This window comes from Montipora foliosa, chromosome 3 (assembly GCF_036669935.1).
Source record: "Montipora foliosa isolate CH-2021 chromosome 3, ASM3666993v2, whole genome shotgun sequence".
Classification (NCBI taxonomy): Eukaryota; Metazoa; Cnidaria; class Anthozoa; order Scleractinia; family Acroporidae; genus Montipora; species Montipora foliosa.
This window is the reverse complement of record NC_090871.1, coordinates 11,228,973-11,248,972: the sequence shown is the minus strand read 5'-3', so window position 1 is coordinate 11,248,972 and position 20,000 is coordinate 11,228,973. Positions and strand designations below refer to the sequence as shown.

Below are 20,000 nucleotides of genomic sequence, written 5' to 3'. Positions count from 1 at the left end.
CAGCTAACCTCAAGCATTTCCCTTGTTAAGTTACAGAAAACACATTTCTCTTTTTCCTCTTGGAAATTTAAGCAGTCAGTTACTTGACCCACGACAGGGAAAAAGAGAAGAGGAAACCTAATCCTGATATTACATCACAACCAGCCTTACGGCCCTGAAATTGTGAAGACAAAAAGGAAGAAGTTTGTTATTCACGCCGCGGACAGATTCATGAATTTTACAAGTTTTGTTGAAGGAAAAAATGACGGTCAGATTGGCAAAATTTTGCAATACTTGCAGCTCACTAAAAACGGAATCTCGAAGAGAAAACGAAATACGACGACATATACTTTTAGGTCAGATAAACTTTTAAATTTCAATTTCTACCACAAGAAACGAACTGCATCAAGGCTTAGTTTAAAGTTGGAGGTGACAAAGAGCTCTGCAAGCAGTGCTTTTTGAAAGTCTCCTTTCTATCTAATCTAACGCAAAAAATTGTTAAACAAAAAGCCTTTTAACGAGGACATATTTTTTTTACTCTTTTTTTGCTGGTCTTGGCAAAATATACTTAACAAATCGAAAGTGGTTCAGCGTTGTCTGTACTCTTATCGACAACGATATTCGTCATCACAGTGGTCAAAATGCTGTGGACTCACGAGGCGTAGCCGAGTGAGTCTACAACAAATTTAACGTCAATTTTTTGTGGCCGCTCGTAAATCCCGAAAGTAGCGACCCCCCTCCCCCCGAAAGTAGCGACCTACCCCCGAAAGTAGCAAGACCAAGTTTTTTAAATGGTATGCTGTCAATCAATAGTCAAAATAATATGTTCGTGCAGTTTAATTTACAACAAAGGGAAGCTTTATGCCACCATTCGTCCTTGACATCAGTTCACTGATGTAGCGATGAAAGAACTACCGTAAACCGGTATAATATCGTATTAACAACAGGAACGTTTCTTCAAATTGAAATTGAAAACTATATAGTTTTCTATATAGGGTTTTTTGCTGTATCTATCATTGTTATCTTCTTTTTATGAAACACAATCTATACATATGGAATGCAAATAAAATGTTGTTCTTTTTTAAATTTTGTTGTTCAATTTTTATTTCGGAAAGAAGGCTCGCGCCAGCTCTATTTGTAAACGATTTGTGTTCCCCGAAAGTAACGACCCCCCGAAAGTAGCGAACCCCAACGGCTGCTAACTCCGAAAGTAACGAGGGTCGCTACTATCGGAGTTCTCTTTCGATACACTCCGCATTATGGGATAACTGTGCATTCCTCTTCAGTACTTGAGGTCAGCGGTCACACTTCAAAGCAACCATTGTCATGCAAATGCACCATATATAAGCAGCCTAACGCGTGACACAAATCCATTCTCCTTTTCGTGCTTTCTTGTCGGCGGTTACGGTACTAATTTAGAGGGAATTTATTTCCAACTACCGAAATGGACAAGGCACTCAACGAGTCTACAAATATATCTACGCTCGAAGCGAGCGATGTGAACATGCCCGAAGCGGGCGAGAAACTCGAAGCGAATGACAACATCGACGATTTTGAGGTTGATATTGAAGACCTTAAAAGCCAGTTGGGGTTGCACGAACTGTTTTCGTCAATGGAGTCAATGAAGTCTCTTATCTCCCAAGTAACAGCTTCGAAAAGGCCAGCTTCTGGACCTTTAGTTGCTAACCTGGCCAAACGAAGTTTAGCAGCGGCGGCTGACGAGTCACAACCAACACGTGTCGCCAGCGTGACCGATGCTGGCTCTTTCGACCCCTCACAACCCATTTCATGTACTGATACAACTGCTGAAGCAGCAGAGCTGGACCTGCCATCAATCTTTGATGACTCGGATGCGAAAGGTCCCAAAGTGAGTGAGGTCTTAGCCTTAAGAGTAAATGAGGCTTGTACGAAAAAAGCATTGGATTCCAAGCTGAAGGAAATTGAGGCTAAGTACAAAGCACCCGAAAATTGTGATTTCTTGTGTGTACCAAAGGTCAACCTTGAATTCTGGTTTGAGTTAGCCAGGCAGGCAAGGACCAAGGATCTTGCACTGCAAGAGGCCCAGAGAGGTATTACCAAGGGAGTACAGCCAGTTATTGAGTTAGTAGAAAAGATCTTGAACGCTCAAAAGACCAAGTCGGAATTGAAGCCCGACTCCTTCATTACTCCTCTCGTTGATGCTATTACATTACTTTGCAATGCATCATTCAGACTTTCCCTTGTAAGAAGGGAAACAATGAGAGAATTCGTGAATCCCAGCTACCGCTCTTTATGCAGCAAGAATACTCCTCCTGGGAAATAGCTTTTTGGAGATGAGCTGCCTAAACAGATCAAAGAAATTGCGGAGGTGAACAAAATGGCCAAGAAACTCGGCCCTAGTCAGACCTCTCCTGGAACAAGGCGTGGAGATAAAAGAAATACATCTGGTCGTGGTTCTAGCTTCAACCAGGGTCAAGGCCGAAAAGTATATTTTTTAGGCTCAAGGAATCGCAGCAACACCACTCACTACAGGAGGGATCCCAAGAGCAACCCACATTCCTTGACAGCTACAAAGCAGCACTCCTCCCAGTAGAGGTAGGTGCTTATGCTGGAAACCTGGCAAATTTTCTCATTAGCTGGAGATCTATTACTAGTGACCCCTGGGTACTTGAAGCAGTATCAGGGTACAATTTGGAATTTTGTACTAAACCTGTACAAACAAAACTTCCTAATCCTCCAATTCTATCTGTAGCAGATAAGGAGATTATTGACCAGGAGCTTCACAAGCTTCTGCACAAAGGGGCAATAGAGCAGGCACCATACTGCAAAGACCAGTTTATTTCTAATATGTTTCTGGTCCCTAAGAAAACAGGTGACCTTAGGCCTGTCATAAATCTCAAGCCCCTTAATGAATTTGTAGAGAAGATTCATTTCAAAATGGAGAACATTGATATGGTCAAAAACCTTATTAAACCAGGAGATTATCTAGCTTCTATTGACCTCAAGGATGCGTATTTCAGCATACCTATCTGGCAACCTCATAGAAAATATCTTAGGTTTTTTTGGAATAATCAAATTTTCCAGTTTGCATGCTTGCCTTTTGGTTACAGCCTAGCACCGCGAGTGTTTACTAAGCTTCTTAAACCAGTCACAGCACATGCAAGGTATCATGGTGTCAGATTAGTTAGCTTCATTGATGATATTCTCATCATTGGACATAATCATCAGGAATGTTTAGAACATGTCTCCTTTCTAAAGAATCTTTTGACAGATTTAGGTTTTATTGTCAATACTGGAAAGTCTAACTTAGAACCAAGTCAGTCTCTGATCTTTCTTGGTTTTATAGTCAATTCTCAAAAAATGCTATTGATTTTGCCAGACCATAAGGTTCTTAAAATCAAGAATGCCTGCCAGTCCCTTTTGAAGCAAAAGGTAGCCTCCTTATCGGATGTAGCTCATGTTACAGGCCTCTTGGTGTCAGCCTTCCCTGCTATTAACTATCTTGAGCTGTATTACAAATCAATTGAGTTTTGTAAGTCCCATCAACTCCACCTGGAGGCTTCGTTTGATGATACTGTTACCCTCAGTGATCAAGCAAAGCTAGATCTTGCATGGGTCATTGACAATTTAGACCAATACAATGGCAAATGTTTGCATGAAATGCCTATTTCTTTGTTCATTGAAAGTGATGCTAGTAATACTGGTTGGGGGGCCCACTGTAACGGTGTTGCTACAGGTGGGCCATGGTCTCGGTCAGAAATTGATCTTCACATCAATCACCTTGAGTTACTAGCTGCTTTTTACGCACTTCAGTCATTTGTTCCGCAGTATAAGTCTGCTGCACACATCAGACTGAAAGTGGATAATTCAACTGCAGTAGCTTGTATCAATAATTTTGGCAGCATAAGGTCCCCTTCTTTAAATACTTTGTCTAGAACTATTTGGGACTTGTGTATATCTAGGAAGATTCACATTTCTGCAGTATCTATTCCGGGAGTTGACAATACAGTAGCAGATGTCATGTCCAGGCAAAATTCTGACAAGCTAGAATGGGCACTAAATTGTTCAGTCTTCCAGCGTTTGTCCTCTTTGGTTTTCAAACCAGACATTGATCTGTTTGCCAGTAGGCTTAACAAGCAATTACCAGTTTTTATATCTTGGCATCCAGAACCTAACTGCTATGCTGTAGATGCATTTAGTACTTTATGGACACCATTTAAATGCTATGCTTTTCCTCCTTTCTGTCTAATCCCTAGAGTGCTAGAAAAGATGGAAAGAGAGCATGTGGACCAGTTTCTCCTAATTGCACCAGTATGGCCAACGCAAAGCTGGTACCCCCTCCTTCTGAGAACGTCATACAGGACACCAATACTTCTACCTCAAGATCCTCAAATCTTACACCTGGCTCACTCCAACAAGCTTCATCCTCTGCACGACAGACTCCAACTTGCCGCATGGATCTTATCAGCCAACAGCTGCAGGCAGGTGGACTTTCGACACAGGCTACTGAACTCATCTGTGCCTCATGGACCAAAGGGACTGAGAAACAGTACAAGCCTGTATGGAAGACTTGGAGTAGCTGGTGTGATCAGAGGCACATCAATCCCCTTCAGGGTAATGCAGTCCATTTAGTTAATTTCTTGGCTGAACAATTCCACCAGGGTAAGAGCTATAGTACTTTGAGAACTGTAACACTTTGTTCCTTGGTATCGGCCCAGAGAAGACACACTTTGTGCTCATTGGACTTAGACAATATGTCTATTTATGAGGATGACATCAAATTTGTCATAGCTTCCAGAACAAAGACTTCTCGTCCTGGGAAGAAACCTTTAGAAGTTTCCATTCCATCCTTACCCACTAACCTCAGTCTCTGCCCTAAACAGACACTGTTACATTTTGTATTCATTGTACGCAACACCTGCGCAAGTCAGGGGAGCAGACTGTATCTCAGTTGTTCATTTCTCATGTTAAACCACACGAGCCTGTTTCCTTATCTACTTTAGGTAGATGGATTTAGACTGTTATGACTGATTCAGGCATTGACACTAGTTTATTCTAACCACATAGTGTAAGGGGTACATTTACATCTGCATTGTATTAAAGGGGCGCATCTTTAGCTGAAATTATGAAGATGGCAGACTGGTCATCAGAACGCACATTTAATCGTTTCTATAATTGCAATGTCTATAACACCAATCCCTCTTCATTAGCAGGCAGATTGGTATTATCATAGATATTCAGTAACGTTTATTTATGTACAGACCATTGTATCAAGTCTACAATTAAAGCACTCATTTCTATAATATCACATATTTTTGTTTTTTTCCCTGGCTTCGGTTCTTTAAAATCGCACAGTTATCCCATAATGCGGAGTGTATCGAAAGAGAATTTTAAAATTAGACGAGAGGTACTTACCTTGAAGTGTAATTGTAATTCTCTGAAGATACACGGAGCATTATGGGATAATGCTTCCCACCCTTCTGTGTTGGCTTATGCCTATCCCACCCTTTGTGTTGGGGACCTCAGCCAGTCTGCACTCCAGGAGAATGGATTTGTGTCACGCGTTAGGCTGCTTATATATGGTGCATTTGCATGACAATGGTTGCTTTGAAGTGTGACCGCTGACCTCAAGTACTGAAGAGGAATGCACAGTTATCCCATAATGCTCCGTGTATCTTCAGAGAATTACAATTACACTTCAAGGTAAGTACCTCTCGTCTAATTTTAAAACTCTACGGTATGTTGTTAACTGTCACAAAGGCGGGGGGGCACCCCAGGATCCTCCTGGCTACGTCCCCTTCTCGATACCAAAGCCAAAAACAAAACTGAGACTAAACAATTGAAAAAATGATTTCCACTTTAAAAAATATAAGCTGCTTACAATGCCAAACAAATAGCAGATTTCGAGAGCTGCTAAATTACTGATTACAGATGATTACTTTAAAAATATGGAAGACACTGCTGCCCTGGCATGCGAGATGTTCTGTTCAGGTTGCCGTCCGCGTCCCGTACTAATAGCTCATTTTTCGCCTGTTAGTTCCAGAGTACCCTGGATGCCAGAGTTTTACTTTTCTTTCGCGAGAACGGTTAAATAGGGAACGGAGATACGAAAAATAAGAACTTCTGGTCACGGCAGTTTCAGGTTGGTATTCACTAGCGACGGAGTCGGAATCGGAGTCGTAGTCGTAAGAGCGCTTTTGACTTAGTGAAGCTCGACGGAATCGGAGTCGGAAGAATCAGAACGTTCCCATTTTCTGCCGCTCATAGAGACCACGCCAAAGGAAAAAAAAACCCTCTGGTACCCAGGGTAGACAACGAGCAACTTCTCGAAAGAGCCAGACAGGGTACCATAAGAGAATTTTCAAGCTTTTACCACAAGCAGCAGCCTATCGTTTCCTGTTTCCCGTTTCACGTAAACGCGCTGCCAAACACTCTCTTAGTCTGAAGGAAAGAAATGTGTATTTTCATCTCCTAGTCTATTTGCTAGCCTTCATCCACGAAAATAAGTTACAATGGATAACTCATCGGTTTAATACGTTATCCTCTCTTAATAAAGTTTATTGTAATGTACTGTATTTGCTATAACTGTCGTTTCCATCTACGTTGTGATTTTATTGTTATGTACAAGTAATTCTTATGCTAATTTTTTTGCATGTATGTTAATTTTCTTTTTGTTATTGTTTAGTTCCTTTTATTATCTTGTATTATGCTGTGATACCTTTATTTACTTTCATTTAAAATCGTAAATGATTTGAACTTAGGGATCATACCATAATAAAGTAAAGTACGATCGTCCGGGTGAGTGTTGTCCTGAGAAGGACTGTTTAAGATGACATTGACTCACGTTTCGACAACCTGAGTGGAAGTCACCTTCAGAGTCCAGTGATTTCTGTAACGCCAGTAGATACTATAAAAACTCTGGTCGTAGATGTCACTGGTCAACTTACTTGTAACTTCATTATAGTGAAGGCCGTAAGTTAGATAACTCTTCGGGTTAATACATTAACCTCCCTAAATAAAGGGTACGGTGTGGTACAATTTTGTCCTCCGTTTTAGCGCTAACTTTGATTATAGAAACTCAGTGTTTTTTTACATTCTTTATACAACTGACCTGTAATGCATGCTCCTAGGCCTCTATCGCTGCCCTTGCACGCTGACTTGTTCACCAACTTGTTACATACATTAAGAACGATTGTCACATCAGCGCCTACTCTAACATGATAGTCTCCGCTTTTGTTGTACAGCTTGTTCAAGTCAAACATATACCCATACTGCCTGTCAACCACAGTGCAGCCACTCCCAGTTTCTCTGGTCAACGGGCAGGCACTCGGCGTTTGCCACGAAAACAGGTATTCACAAAACGGAGATTCGGACAAGAAGATTGGAGAGCCCTGTGTAAGTTATACAATCAGTAGTTAAGCTTATCAATAGAGGCAGTACGCTGTGGGTCCAATTAACCTACTTGGGACTTTAAAATCTACGACGGTGACGTTTTTGCACCATCGTTAGTCTTTCCCAATTTTTCCATCTCTTTCACGTCGTACAATGTGCATGGGCGAAGTATCTTTCAAATAAATTGATACGAGCGGTTTCAGAGTAAAAACAGAGAAGGTTCACTTCTATGCTGACGTTGTCGTCAAAACCTGAAATTTGGCGATTTTACGTCGTTGTTTTGATGAGTAAATAAGAAATACGAGCTAAAATGTGTGCCGCCCGAGCAGCAGGATTATATTTCCTCATTTATTGCTTTTCGGCGTTTTTGTTGACGACTGCGTCGGAGATCTTAAAGTGGCACTGTCATGAGCTGCGCATGCTCGAGTTTGTTTGCTCTCGAGCCCACGGAAAATTCTAGCCGCCATCATGGATTCACGCGTGAGTCACGTATATTCGCCGGAGTTTCTCCTTTGTCCACCATGGCCCTCCCCAGTGGACACCATTTTGAATTTGCCGATTCAATTTGAACAAAGTTAACCTAACACTTGCCAAGTTTTCACAAGACGCTAGCGCATGCGCTTCTCGTGACAGTTTCCCTTTAAAGCCCATCTTATCTGCGTTTTCTGGGTCATCGCGGGCAATGTATACAAAGACTGGACCGTTTCGTGCAGATTTACGTTGTGAGGACGTCGTCGTTTAGCCACACTCATCATGTTAATTTATTGACAGAGAGGGAAGGCGACGTATTGATTCTTCGCCGCATCGAAACTAAGGTCTCGCGAAAGAAAGAAACGAAGGGTCTTAAAGTTCGCCTGAACTCAAATATTTTTCGTCTGCAAAATATATCTCCCAACCAAAAGCAAACATGTCTCAAAATTTCGCTTGTTATCTGCCGGGCAAGATGCGCAAAGTCATCAAAACTAGCAGTAATTTGGACCCACGACCGTGAGATGAGAGGCATGGGTCTATTCTCGATTTTGCGTCACAAATTGTTTTGCGATGCAGAATTTCTTTGAAAACAGGAATGTAAAGCAATTTGTGACGTTAAATCGAGAATAGGCCCAAACCTCTGACATCGCGGTCGTGGGTCGAAATTACTGCTGGTTCTGCAAAGTTTACGTGGCTTGCACGGCACAGAAAAAGTGAAACTCTGGGTAACAATGGTAACGTATGTTTGCTTTGGATGGGGAGAATTATATTAGGAACGAAAAACATTTCACTTTAGGTGGAATTCAAAGGTGAGATCAAGGTCCTGCCATTGAGTCATCGCAGGGTCTTTCGTCTACCCTGGGAACGCGGAGGTTGTCATTGCATCAGCTGACCATGCATATGCAAGATTTGCTCTCGGTTTACCACGGAGTCCTTGGTGAATTTGCAGATCTTCAGGGTTCAATTCCGCTCCTAATACAGTGGCTGGATGTGTCTCAACTCGGTGTTTCCGACCTGTATCCACCATGCCTTATAAATAGTCAACTGGCTGTCTTCCGCCATTTGTAAGTTAAGCATGACTCGAAACATTACTATATATCGCTACTCTTTGTCGTAAAGCAAAATGTATGCAAAACCGTGGCCTTGCGTGCATGAAATGAGTGATCATAAAGGCCGGGAAATAACATATCTCAACAATGCACTCTCAGGGACAATAAATCGTCACCCTGCCAGCAGAGCCTTTCTTAACTCGACAAGAAAGAAAGGACTCTAAAGAAATCGAGTAGATTCTTTATTGAGTATGCGTAAGCCGTTGCTTGGAGACAGTTTCAAACCCAGGTGAGGGGCCCGTTTCTCGAAATTCCCGAAAACGTTTCGGGCCGGAAAAGCCATTAGTGAAATTGCCAATTGCTTGTTTTGGAAAGCCGATCTCTCAACATGTTTTCAAGGTAACAAAAAGAAAAATGACTGTGAAGTGTGACGACTTCAATCCTTTCCGTTCTTGAGATACAAAGGGAGTCGTGACACCCGAAAGTGGCACGTTAAGTTTCGGGACTTTCGAGAAACGGGCCCCAGGTCTCGATCGCACTCGTAAACGCCATATTGATTTTCGTACTAACGGCTCGATTTTCACCTTAACCTTGTCAAACATATGATGTGCGCGCCGCCTAAACTTGTTTCACCAGAGTGACTAGCCAAGAAACTTGGGCTCGGGCGACTTGAAAGACTTGACACGATTTCTGCACAGCCTCTATTGCTCGCCCTCTGGTAAGTTTTACAGAGGCTTTGCTCGCAGGGTGATAAATCATAGGCCACGTCTCTCAGCATTCAAAGATGTGCATCAATTCAATCCTACTCTTTAGTCACAATTAAAACCTACCATTTGCGGCGAGCAAGAAAAGACAATCCTTGTACTCCTGTTGAATTGTCCGTGGCATTCAGTCCCCCCTGAATAATGCAGTGTTAAATCCCCTTTGTCAGCAACCTGTGGATTACTCTGCACATAACCCAGATTATACCCTTTATTTCTGCTGTGGTCAATCTGACAAGCCCCGATGGCTCCTCCAGGACACGGTATATCTTCTTTGGTTGGGTTCACCGGCCGGCATATGTTTATTAAGTAGTGCAGATGTCGGTCCTTGGTTCTTGTGTCCACAGCCTCCCAGTTACCTTAAAAACAGGTGATTTTAAAATGTGTTTTAAGTCCATGAAGGAATATTGCACTAGGATATTTTACGACAATTGTTTGCTCAGGAGCCTTGTCTAAGAATGGCGCCAAATCATTTACAACAACTTACAACAATACAGTTGTTGCAGACTTTTCTTTGCGGATTCAAAAGTTTCCGCGTCCACACGCAGCGTTTTCGAATCGAATTTGCCCATCCACACGTATCCGAACGAATCCGAATTTGCTCTAGTATCCAGGACTCCTGCCCGTGAATGTGGTCAACAGAGCATGTGCAGAATCATACACACGAGTCGTCTTTTCACAAAGTTCAGTTGAAGAGAGAACATAGCCAGTTTAACTGAAAACACGCTATCCGACTTGAAATACGTCCAACAAGAAGAGAAGCAATAGCACTTGTTCTGACGTCCATATTGGATGTTCATGTGGTAAATACTGGAACCGATTTTGCTACGTCATCGAGATTCAAAAGTATACAGATTCGACCAGATTCGGCGTCCACACGATATCGGATTCATATCAAATTTCCAAGTTTCCAGTTTGGAGAGCGGATTCAAACATGATTTTTGCGGATCCGGTTGCCGCAAAGAAAAGTTTGCGGATTCAAATGTATCCGGACACGTGTGGACGAAGCCTCAGTGTTGTAAAGAAGCACGAAAAAATCAAAGGTTGAATGAGCCATGTGATTAAGCTGCACTGCTTTACTATTTGAGCCGGGCTATCAAGCTACCTGGGAGGTAGTCAACCGCGTGCTCGTTTTGTAGCGCGTGTGAGGAGAAATGTGATGGGGAGAATTTAATATAGTCCCCTTTGGAGTTTTGGTTGTTAGGGCGTTTAAGTCACACAGAGGGCAGAGTTCAGGGAATGAACACTTTAGTGTCCAAATTAAAGAGAAGCAAAATGGTTTGCAAATCACCGAAAGCCTCGTTTTCATCCACAGCTAGGAATGTACGACTACCCATACTGCTGCCAATATTGGAGAAGATAACATTTTTACTTAATCCCTATCCACTATTGCAGTTACTTCTTGAGAGAACTCAATGAAAACAGACATTAGTTTGGAATCTTGTAATCCGAGTCTTTCATTTGCAAAATCACGGCCACATAACAACTGAGAATGATTTTCCAGCTGTGTAAATGACATTTTGATATAGACTGATATAAATTTGAAAGAAGGTGGGCCGACGTTTTTCAAATTTACCCAAATTCAATTCATTTCAATCCTCTCCAGCTTTCTCCATCCATGTCCCTTCTTGGCTTCCCTGTGTTTTGTTAGAGTTCTTCTATAGTTTTGAACACTTATTTTGATATTTGAGTTAATTCTATGAACATTCGATCAGTGCGGAAATTGCCTAAAATTGCGTGACCTAGCCCCTTTAACAACTTTAACTACATGTCCAAAAGATTACCTGATGTAAGTCCCAATGGAGTCAAATCATAGACCCTATTGTCATTTCCTGTCACAGAACACTGTACCGCAGATGCAGCACAAACTAAAGATGTTTGGAAGTCAAAGAAATACTTGTTCCCATCCTGCGCGATGAATTTAGGGCTTCCAAATGGCACCTTTGGATTGCAGTAGAACTTGATGTGAACCTCTCTTTGCTCTCCTGTTCGGAAATTGTCTCCCTTCCTAAAAAGTGGTCATGATCGTTTTCAAACATTTTCTCTTTCATCAGTTTTAAAATGAGTCCCAGGGTTACCTTTGTGTTTGCATTAGTTATGAAACTCTAGAAACTTCAAAAGTGAGAACAGTGACATCGAGCTTCATGTTAACTTGACCCTGACCATGCACAATCTTTTGCCTTCGGTTCAAAACTGAGTTTTGGATAAATTACTCCTAACTTTTGATTGGCTGCCTTTTAGAAAAAGGGCGTGGTTTGTGCATGGTCGGGGCCAAAACATCGAAGAAAAACATAAAACAACAAACTTGTCGAGTTTCATAACCATATCTATATAATAACTAAGTTCAGACTAAGGGCGAGTGCAATTTGTACTCTGAAGAATTTACAGGTGCTTCTTGATACCAAAATTACAAGGGAAATCATGTGATTACTTATTAATGATATACAGTCACGGAAAAACAAAACTACTAAAATTCTGACGGCGAACGCGAAGTTCAATGAACTGATTGGCTGAAACAGATTACAATGATCGTCAAATTCAAACTTTTACAAGACTATCATTCAACCGTTATTCAGCTGTAAACTTGGAAACGTGCATTTGTAACTTGCACACGCGTTACAAATTTGCACCCGACATACATGAGAACTGCACTCTTCTTTAGCCAATCAGAAATGAGCGATAACTTCATGTATATTATTACATCATAAACCAAAATATAATGATTTTCCTACTTTTTTCTGCAACTGGCACAAAAAGCTGCTTTGAATACTGAGTGGTTCTTGACTGTTGCGACTTTTCTGATTGGCCAAAACAACTCATGCCACTTTTTCAACCAATCAAAGGAGAACTCGAAACCAACGTCCACCCGGTCAAACTCCTCTGCAGCCCTTGATGAAGGGTGCAAGAATTTGGTCCCGTTATTGAAAGGACTGTCTACATTCATTTTTCTTCAGTCACCTTACAGTTCTCAGTCCGGCTGTTCCCTCTTACTAAACCGACGACACAAAACCTACAGCATAACCTAGCCATGAAATACTTTGCACACTCACCCATAGACGAGGGTCAGAATCTCACCCTTGTATTCCAGCTTCTCGGTGACTTCACCGAGAACGATCTTGGTACCATTAACGTTCGTCAGACAGGCACCGACGTCTCCATCGCCGCACTTCCCCACCTTTCCACAGATGTTAAGCTCATAAGTTCCCTGTCCTTCAGAGTCAGTTAAATTGCCAGAGTACATGGCTTTTCCCGCTTGCTTCATCAAAGGACGTAGATTGAAAGTTGTGTCAGACTTGGGATCTTTAACTTGGCAGTGAGAGCCGACAACATTCGTAATTCTACAAGCTGCCGCAGTTTCCCAGGTAAATTGATAGGTACAGCCACCGTCTTGAGTACCATCGAATTTTGGAGATGAACTCTGAGGAAAGAAAGATTGGAAATCTAAGGTATCCGATTCTTCCAATAAAAATAGCCAACAGTCCGCCAACCGACCGCTCCATTTTTCGCAGCCATGATCCTCGAGGGTTGCTAAGGCGTTGCTCAGAACACTTTCATCACAATTACCAAAAAATCACATCAATATTTTCACATAACAAACAAAGGATAGTTGAGCTATAGTGGATGCTTCTTAAGAAAAAAGCTCTGCCAATAAACCTTATTCTCTCTAGCCACATATACAAAATTGTTCCAGCGAAACAATAATATGACGCTGCAGTAGGGGACAAAAAAATTCCTTGGTACAGTCGATAAAAACAGGTCCCCTCGCGGGACATGTGCTTACGGGTAACGAATGTTACACCATTAACATTGTCTGTGTGATTGTTGACATGTTTTTGTAATGGGCGTTGACAACGAATGCATGGAATGCACGAAGAGCATTGCAATTAAGGATAAACACTGCATATGGCTACTGCAACAGTTACAAAAACTGAGTGAATTTCGAAGAAGAATGGATGCATTTAGAGTGGTTTTCAATTGAGTGTCGAAAGTAATTAGATAATTACTTTGGTTTTGCATTACTTCACTCAGTGATTGGTTCAAATGTCTCGCGCCACTTTTTCAACCAATCAGAAGTGAAACCAAAACCAATCGCAGCTCGCGCGTGCACATTTTCCCGCGCTTTGTGTCGGCTACGTGTAATTACTTCGAGTTTTGATTGGTTTACTGGATTGTCTCCGTCCTTTTTGATTGGCCAAAGTAATTACTTTGGTTTTGGTTTTACGACACTTATTTGAAAACCGCTCTATAGGGGAAATAAAGAAAAAACCAATTAATGAGCGAGAGGTAGTAAGGTCACAGGTAACCCAGGCTCACTGTGTGTGTCACATAGGTAAATATAGAGAACATATGAGGCGATGTTTAGGTCTGTAAATTTGCAAGAAAATGGAAGTAAAAATCAATGAAACTTACCATGTGGTGAGCTGTTGATGTCTTTAATACGTACACGAAGTTTCGGGAAAAATGGTCCCCGTTCACCTTCCTTCATAGTATAGTGACAAGGTAGGAGACGGATGCCAGCGTCGGGACTTTAATCGACCCAAAACAAGCACGATTTTTTCGCGAAAAACGAATCCAGTCGCTAAATAAACACGGCAGGCTCGTGGAATATGAATTTCTCTGAACCATGAATCCACTGAAGCATCTCCAAGTCGCAACGCGGAGCCACCAGACTCCGTAGAACTTGTAAGTTAACCTGCTAAAATAGCGACCAGAAACCGTTGTCCTCGCAAAGTGTCCAATTCAAAATGGCACTGAACTCGGGACGCCTGGTGACGAGTATAATAAGAGAGGGGAGTCCCAAATTGCTAAAAACAAAACTCACTGAGCAATCTGGGACTCCCCTCCGTCCAGGGGGACTTATTATACTCGTCACCAGGCGTCCCGAGTTCAGTGTCATTTTGAATTGGACACTTTGCGAGGTCAAAGGGTTTCTGGCCGCCATTTTAGCAGGTTAACTTACAAGTTCTACGGAGTCTAGTGGCTTCGCGTTGCGACCTGGAGATGCTTCAGTGGATTCATGGTTTAGAGAAATTCATATTCCACGAGCCTGCCGTGTTTATTTAGCGACTGGATTCATGGTAAGTTTTATCGATTTTTATTTCCATTTTCTTGCAAATTTCCAGACCTAAACTTCGCCTCATATGTTCTCTATATTTACCTATGTGACACACACAGTGAGCCTGGGTTACCTGTGGTAAGGTGTGCAAAGAGTCGTGATGGAATCCGGCAGAAGTTGATCTGTTTGAAAATCAAGGTCAATGCAGAGTTTCCTTTCCTTATTTTTTGATTCAAGAAGAGCACTGGTAATTCTCAAGGTTTAATACGTTTGTCAAATAATTCTGTATCGCGGGCGATGTACAAAGAGAGAAAACAAATTATGAGCAAGTCACTTGATAGCATCAGGTAGCTTCACATTTGCGTGAGCGATGTTAATGATACTTTACCTCCCGATTTTCCCGTGAAAATTCTTTGGCTTGGATGAAAATCACAATTTTCCCGGAAAAATATTTAAAGTTAATTTCGTGATCTTTATGGTGTTAGTTGGTCTTAGTTTTAGTTAGCTACCAAAATTAGATTATCAAAATTCAAATTTCAAGTTCTTTTACCGTCTCAGCAACTTTCAGTCTACAAAGAATTACGGGCTAGCCCGTAAGCACAAAAACGTTACCGAAATACGGAAAAAAGATTGTTTAGGTAAATCGGGCGAAATGAACCTATTTCGCGATAACTGGGGGTGTTCACTGTCCCCCACCCCTTCCCCTTCCTACAATGTTGTTAAAAGGAAACAGTTATAAAAGCAGATTGGGACGTATGGCGCAGAAAATTCAACATTGTTTGGGGGTTGGGAGGGGGGAGTGCCATAGATTTGTCTTCACGGCTCAAAATGTCCCAAGAATTTTAACCTCTATTGTGGGTAATCCTGAGATAGAGTAAAAAGGTAAAGTCACTGCTTACGAGCCAGAAGGCCCATCAGGCCGGCGCTTATCTCCGGTTTCCGTAGCATGAAGCGACTAGGAGTATTTCTACTTCCCCCTGGATGGACATCGCAGGGTTACCCCCAGCATTTCGCCGGTACCCATTTATACACCTGGGTGGAAAGAGGCACCGTGAGAGTAAAGTGTCTTGCCCAAGAACACAACACAATGTCCCCAGCTAGGACCTGAACCCGGACCACTCGATCTGGAGTCGAGCACACTAATTAACCATGAGGACATCACGCCTCCCACAATCGTGATATAAGCCACCATCTTAGTCTGGGGCGGACTATGCACTTAGTGGCTTCATTCTAATGAAACCGGCATAAGCTCCAATCATAGATTGTAAGCGACTTGATCATTACCGATCAAATTATCCAGATACAGTGGGTCGGTTATTCAAACAGAGCTTTGCCGGTGTTTAGCAAAAATTCATTTTGGTTTGACTTTCAGGGGCCGGTTGATCGAAGCCTGGTTAGCGCTAACCGTTGGTTAAGAGATATCAAAAGCTATAGGTTTCCATGGTATTTAGAGCGTTAGCCCTTAATCAGAGCGAAAACGAAGGCATGACGCTCGAAACGTCAACGTTGAAATGTAAATGCTACAAGGCTAACGTTTGAATAAAGGTAACCCTTTGTCTGATTTTCAAACTAGTGGCAGTGTTAATTAACTAACTCTACTTCAACTCCATGAGTGTGAATATGTAGCTGACGCCTAGACTAAACAAGTCACTTCGTAAAGTCACTTCGTTAAGTTCGCATCTCAGTACTTGCAAATGCTGGGCGTAAGTGAAATTTACCAACATGAATGAAATAAGTATACACACCGTTAATCCTGTTTTACAGATGAAATTTATAATCGTCTGGTAGTGCCTGTCTTTCTGTCCTGTACACTGGTCGCCATTAGAATAGGTTAGAGTGATGCCTTGGCCTTTCACACGTGGTGGTTCGGTGACTGACCCTAAGAAAAAATACAGTTTGATATTAAAATGGACCAAATCAACCGAAAACTCGTTAAGGGGGAACTGTCATGCCGTTTGTTACGATTTGGTCGAAATTCCATAAATTTCACAGTTATATACTTGAATTGCATTCAAACCGTTTCTAAATCAATTCTTCTACAATTTCAAGTAAATCTAGAGTACAAGGATGCGACAAAATCTGTTTTTATCAAGATGTGAGTTGCACAACGATAAAAGGAAACATTCGACCATCGCTTTCAACTTTCCACTGTTCTTTGGCCATACGTCGCCAAAACCAGGAACGAATACCGTTACTTCGTTCGAAGGAACCAGTTCTGTCATTATTTAGCGGAAGCCATAAACCGAAAAGCGTCTTTGGATTTCAGAGTATTGAAGAAAATATGAGGAATGTGAAAGTGATCCTTACACTTTGTGCGAGTTTTAATCGAGTGTCGTAAAACCAAAACCAAAGTAATTACTTTGGGCCAATCAAAAAGGACTGAGACAATCCAGTAAACCAATCAAAACTCGAAGTACTTACACGTAGCCGACACAAAGCGCGGGAAAATGTGCTCGCGCGCGAACCACGATTGGTTTTGGTTTCACTTCTGATTGCTTAAAAAAAATGGCGCGAGAACTTTGAACCAATCAAAGAGTGAAGTAATGCAAAGCCAAAGCAATTCGCTAATTACTTTCCACACTCCGTTGAAAAGCGCTCTTACTGGACAATTAAAGCAATTGTGTCCTTCTTATAAACAGGAGGTAGATCAGTTGGTAGACGGCATTGCATCGGCATCGCAGACGTCTATCATGGGTTAGAATCCCGTTGAAGACGCCTGAATTTTTCAGGTGTCTATAAAACGACAATTGCTTAAATTCTCCAGTTTAGTGAGAGGATCACTTCCACATTTCGTTTCGTCTAAAGCCCGCACTTCAAATATATATTCCTTTCATACAAAAAAATATAGCAAGGCAGTTTCCATTTTAAGGTACACCTGTCTGCGAGAACACGGTGTAAAATTTATGTTCGAGGGATTTCCATTTTACACGCCTACCTAAATTAATAGCCGAGCCATCTTTTGTCTTCAAGCAGATAGCGGAGGAACCCGGACACCCAGACACTAAGGGTTGTAGATTCAGTGAACGACAGACATTGATGTAAAACTTTGCACCATACTGAAAGCTGGTAGCTTCCCAGTTGTCTTCTGTTCTCACCAAACTTGTCAAGTCATACTGATCCACACCAGCTCTGGCAACACATTCGGTGATCTACAGTTCGATTAAAAAATACAGCATAAAAATGAAAACGAATGTAAACAGCAGAAAATCCAGTAACACTCGTTACCGAAAAATAGGAGGTGTTAGGATGGGGGAAGGGTTAGCCAGTCCCATTAAAGTCAATTCTAACGCCTTGCTTACTCCCCTATGGTCCTGCAAGACTACAGAAATAGGGGAGCAGGAACGGCACAGTGGCCTTTCACAACTCAGGAATATACATCGTAAGTGGCTTTTGTGTTGCCAGTTTCGAGCGGTTTCCAATTGAGTGTCGAAAGTAATTAGCGAATTGGACATTCGTTTGAGCGTTTTTTAGTTGAATGTCTATTCAAGTCAGGCATTTCCTCTCTCTTTTCACTATTTTCTGCAGTATGGTTGGTGCTTGTCTTTCATAATACCGGCGGACTAATGAGTGGGTTTCAAGGTTTCCCAGCTTTGCGGGAGGTCTCCATCAACGAACTGACTTCTAATAGTGGGAGTCAGTTGATGTCGAAAGCACCCAACCTCCAATTACCGATGCAGCTGCAAAACAAACTACGCCAATATTAGAGCGAGTTTCAATCGAGAATTGTAAAACCAAAACCAAAGTAATTGCTTTGGCCAATGAAAAAGGAGAGAGACAATCCAGTAAAGCAATCAAAACTCGGAGTAATTACACGTAGCCGACACAAAGCGCGGGAAAACGTGCACGCGCAAGCTACGATTGGTTTCGGTTTCACTTCTGATTGGTTGAAAAAATGGCGCAAGAACTTTGAACCAATCGCTTAGTGAAGTAACGCAAAACCAATGCAATTCGCTAATTCCTTTCGACAATCAATTGAAAACCGTTCTAACTAAAGGATTACCCATAAAACTTCCCGTCTATTTGCTGTCTCGTGACGATGAGCCATTCCGTGTCTAATGTTTACTGCTCAAAATTTGTAAGGCTGAAGTTCTGCCAAATGGAGAAATCCTCACTCAAAATTCCACAGCACCCTCATCAAATTGTTTCTGCATTTCACATTCAAAACTGACCTTGGCAGGGCAGGCATATTTTGTAAACCACCTGAAGTGGTAAACACAGTAGTTTTCCTTCTCGTATTCTGGTTTTCCGATTCCATCATCAGCGGCTGTTTCATCACAAAGGAATGTTATATGAGTTTTGCGTTTCACTCCAGTACTGCATGAATCCCCATTAGAGTATGTCAGATTCAAAGTTCCGTCATAATAGTACAGCAAGTTGTTTGGTTGACCAATAACGTGGCTTGCTTTTGCATCGAACTGACACGCTCCCACAGGAAGATTAAGACTTTGACAGTGGGTTGCTTTGCTTCCACCGCATATCTTTATCACAATGGAAAGAAAGAAATTGGCTTGTCATGTAGTTTGCATGGGAATGACACATTCTGCTCCTAAAATTGAGTTTCAAGTGCTTGCAAAATGCACCAATAAATTTTAACTGTCTCATTAAAGCATAGTTAATTTTTAAGCGAGGGACTGGTTATGAAACCTCAAAACCTTCAAAAGCGAGAACAACGTTGTCGCAATCGATGTTGAATTGACCGTGATTCTGCACAATCTTTTGTTTTCGCTTCGCACGTGTTCGCAATTTAGTTGTGCATAATTTAACCGAAGGATATGATTGGTCATCTTCTCGAAAAAAGGTGTGTTTTGTGCAGGGTCAAGGGCAAAAATACGGACAAAAGCATGAAACAAAGGAACTTGTCGAGTTTCATAACCATCTCCATGCTTTAACTATGATTAAAGAGATGCTGTTTATTTAAAACCTACCTCCCCTAAGCTAGGCTGCGTAGCTGGTGGGATATTTTATCTCGGAACTATTTACACGTTTACAGTTTTGGCCGCAAGAGGCATGGTTACGAGTAATTTTGAGACCAAAATGCCCTCTCGGCTTCGGCGGCGCTTGCCGCCGCGGCCAAAACTGAACGGAACAATCACCTATTTACTTGCGTGTGTTTACAAAGAATCCCGCAATAAAATGCACCTACGCACACCAACCCCAACGCATAAACTGACTCTGCACGCGCGAAAGTATTTCCGTTTTTCGAAGCTTACACAGATTTCACCTTTCAGAATTTGTTACGTAACGTTTAAAAAGGTGTCACAAGGACCCCAAAACGTCGGATCTTGTCAATGTACAACTTGACACTTCCCGGTC

General features: G+C 41.9%; 1 protein-coding gene across 1 annotated transcript in view; it reads right to left on the bottom strand.

Annotated features, from left to right (window-relative positions):
• LOC137996756 (cation-independent mannose-6-phosphate receptor-like) overlaps positions 1-20,000 on the bottom strand; it is a 92,630-nt gene that overhangs the window by 53,317 nt on the left and 19,313 nt on the right. The window contains exons 8-14 of the mRNA XM_068842322.1: positions 18,857-19,165; positions 17,623-17,836; positions 16,433-16,566; positions 12,682-13,049; positions 11,416-11,639; positions 9,701-9,990; positions 7,070-7,349 (exon numbers count right to left, since the gene is read on the bottom strand). Coding sequence (XP_068698423.1) covers positions 7,070-7,349; positions 9,701-9,990; positions 11,416-11,639; positions 12,682-13,049; positions 16,433-16,566; positions 17,623-17,836; positions 18,857-19,165 — 1,819 coding nt within the window. The remainder of the gene's footprint in view (positions 1-7,069; positions 7,350-9,700; positions 9,991-11,415; positions 11,640-12,681; positions 13,050-16,432; positions 16,567-17,622; positions 17,837-18,856; positions 19,166-20,000) is intronic.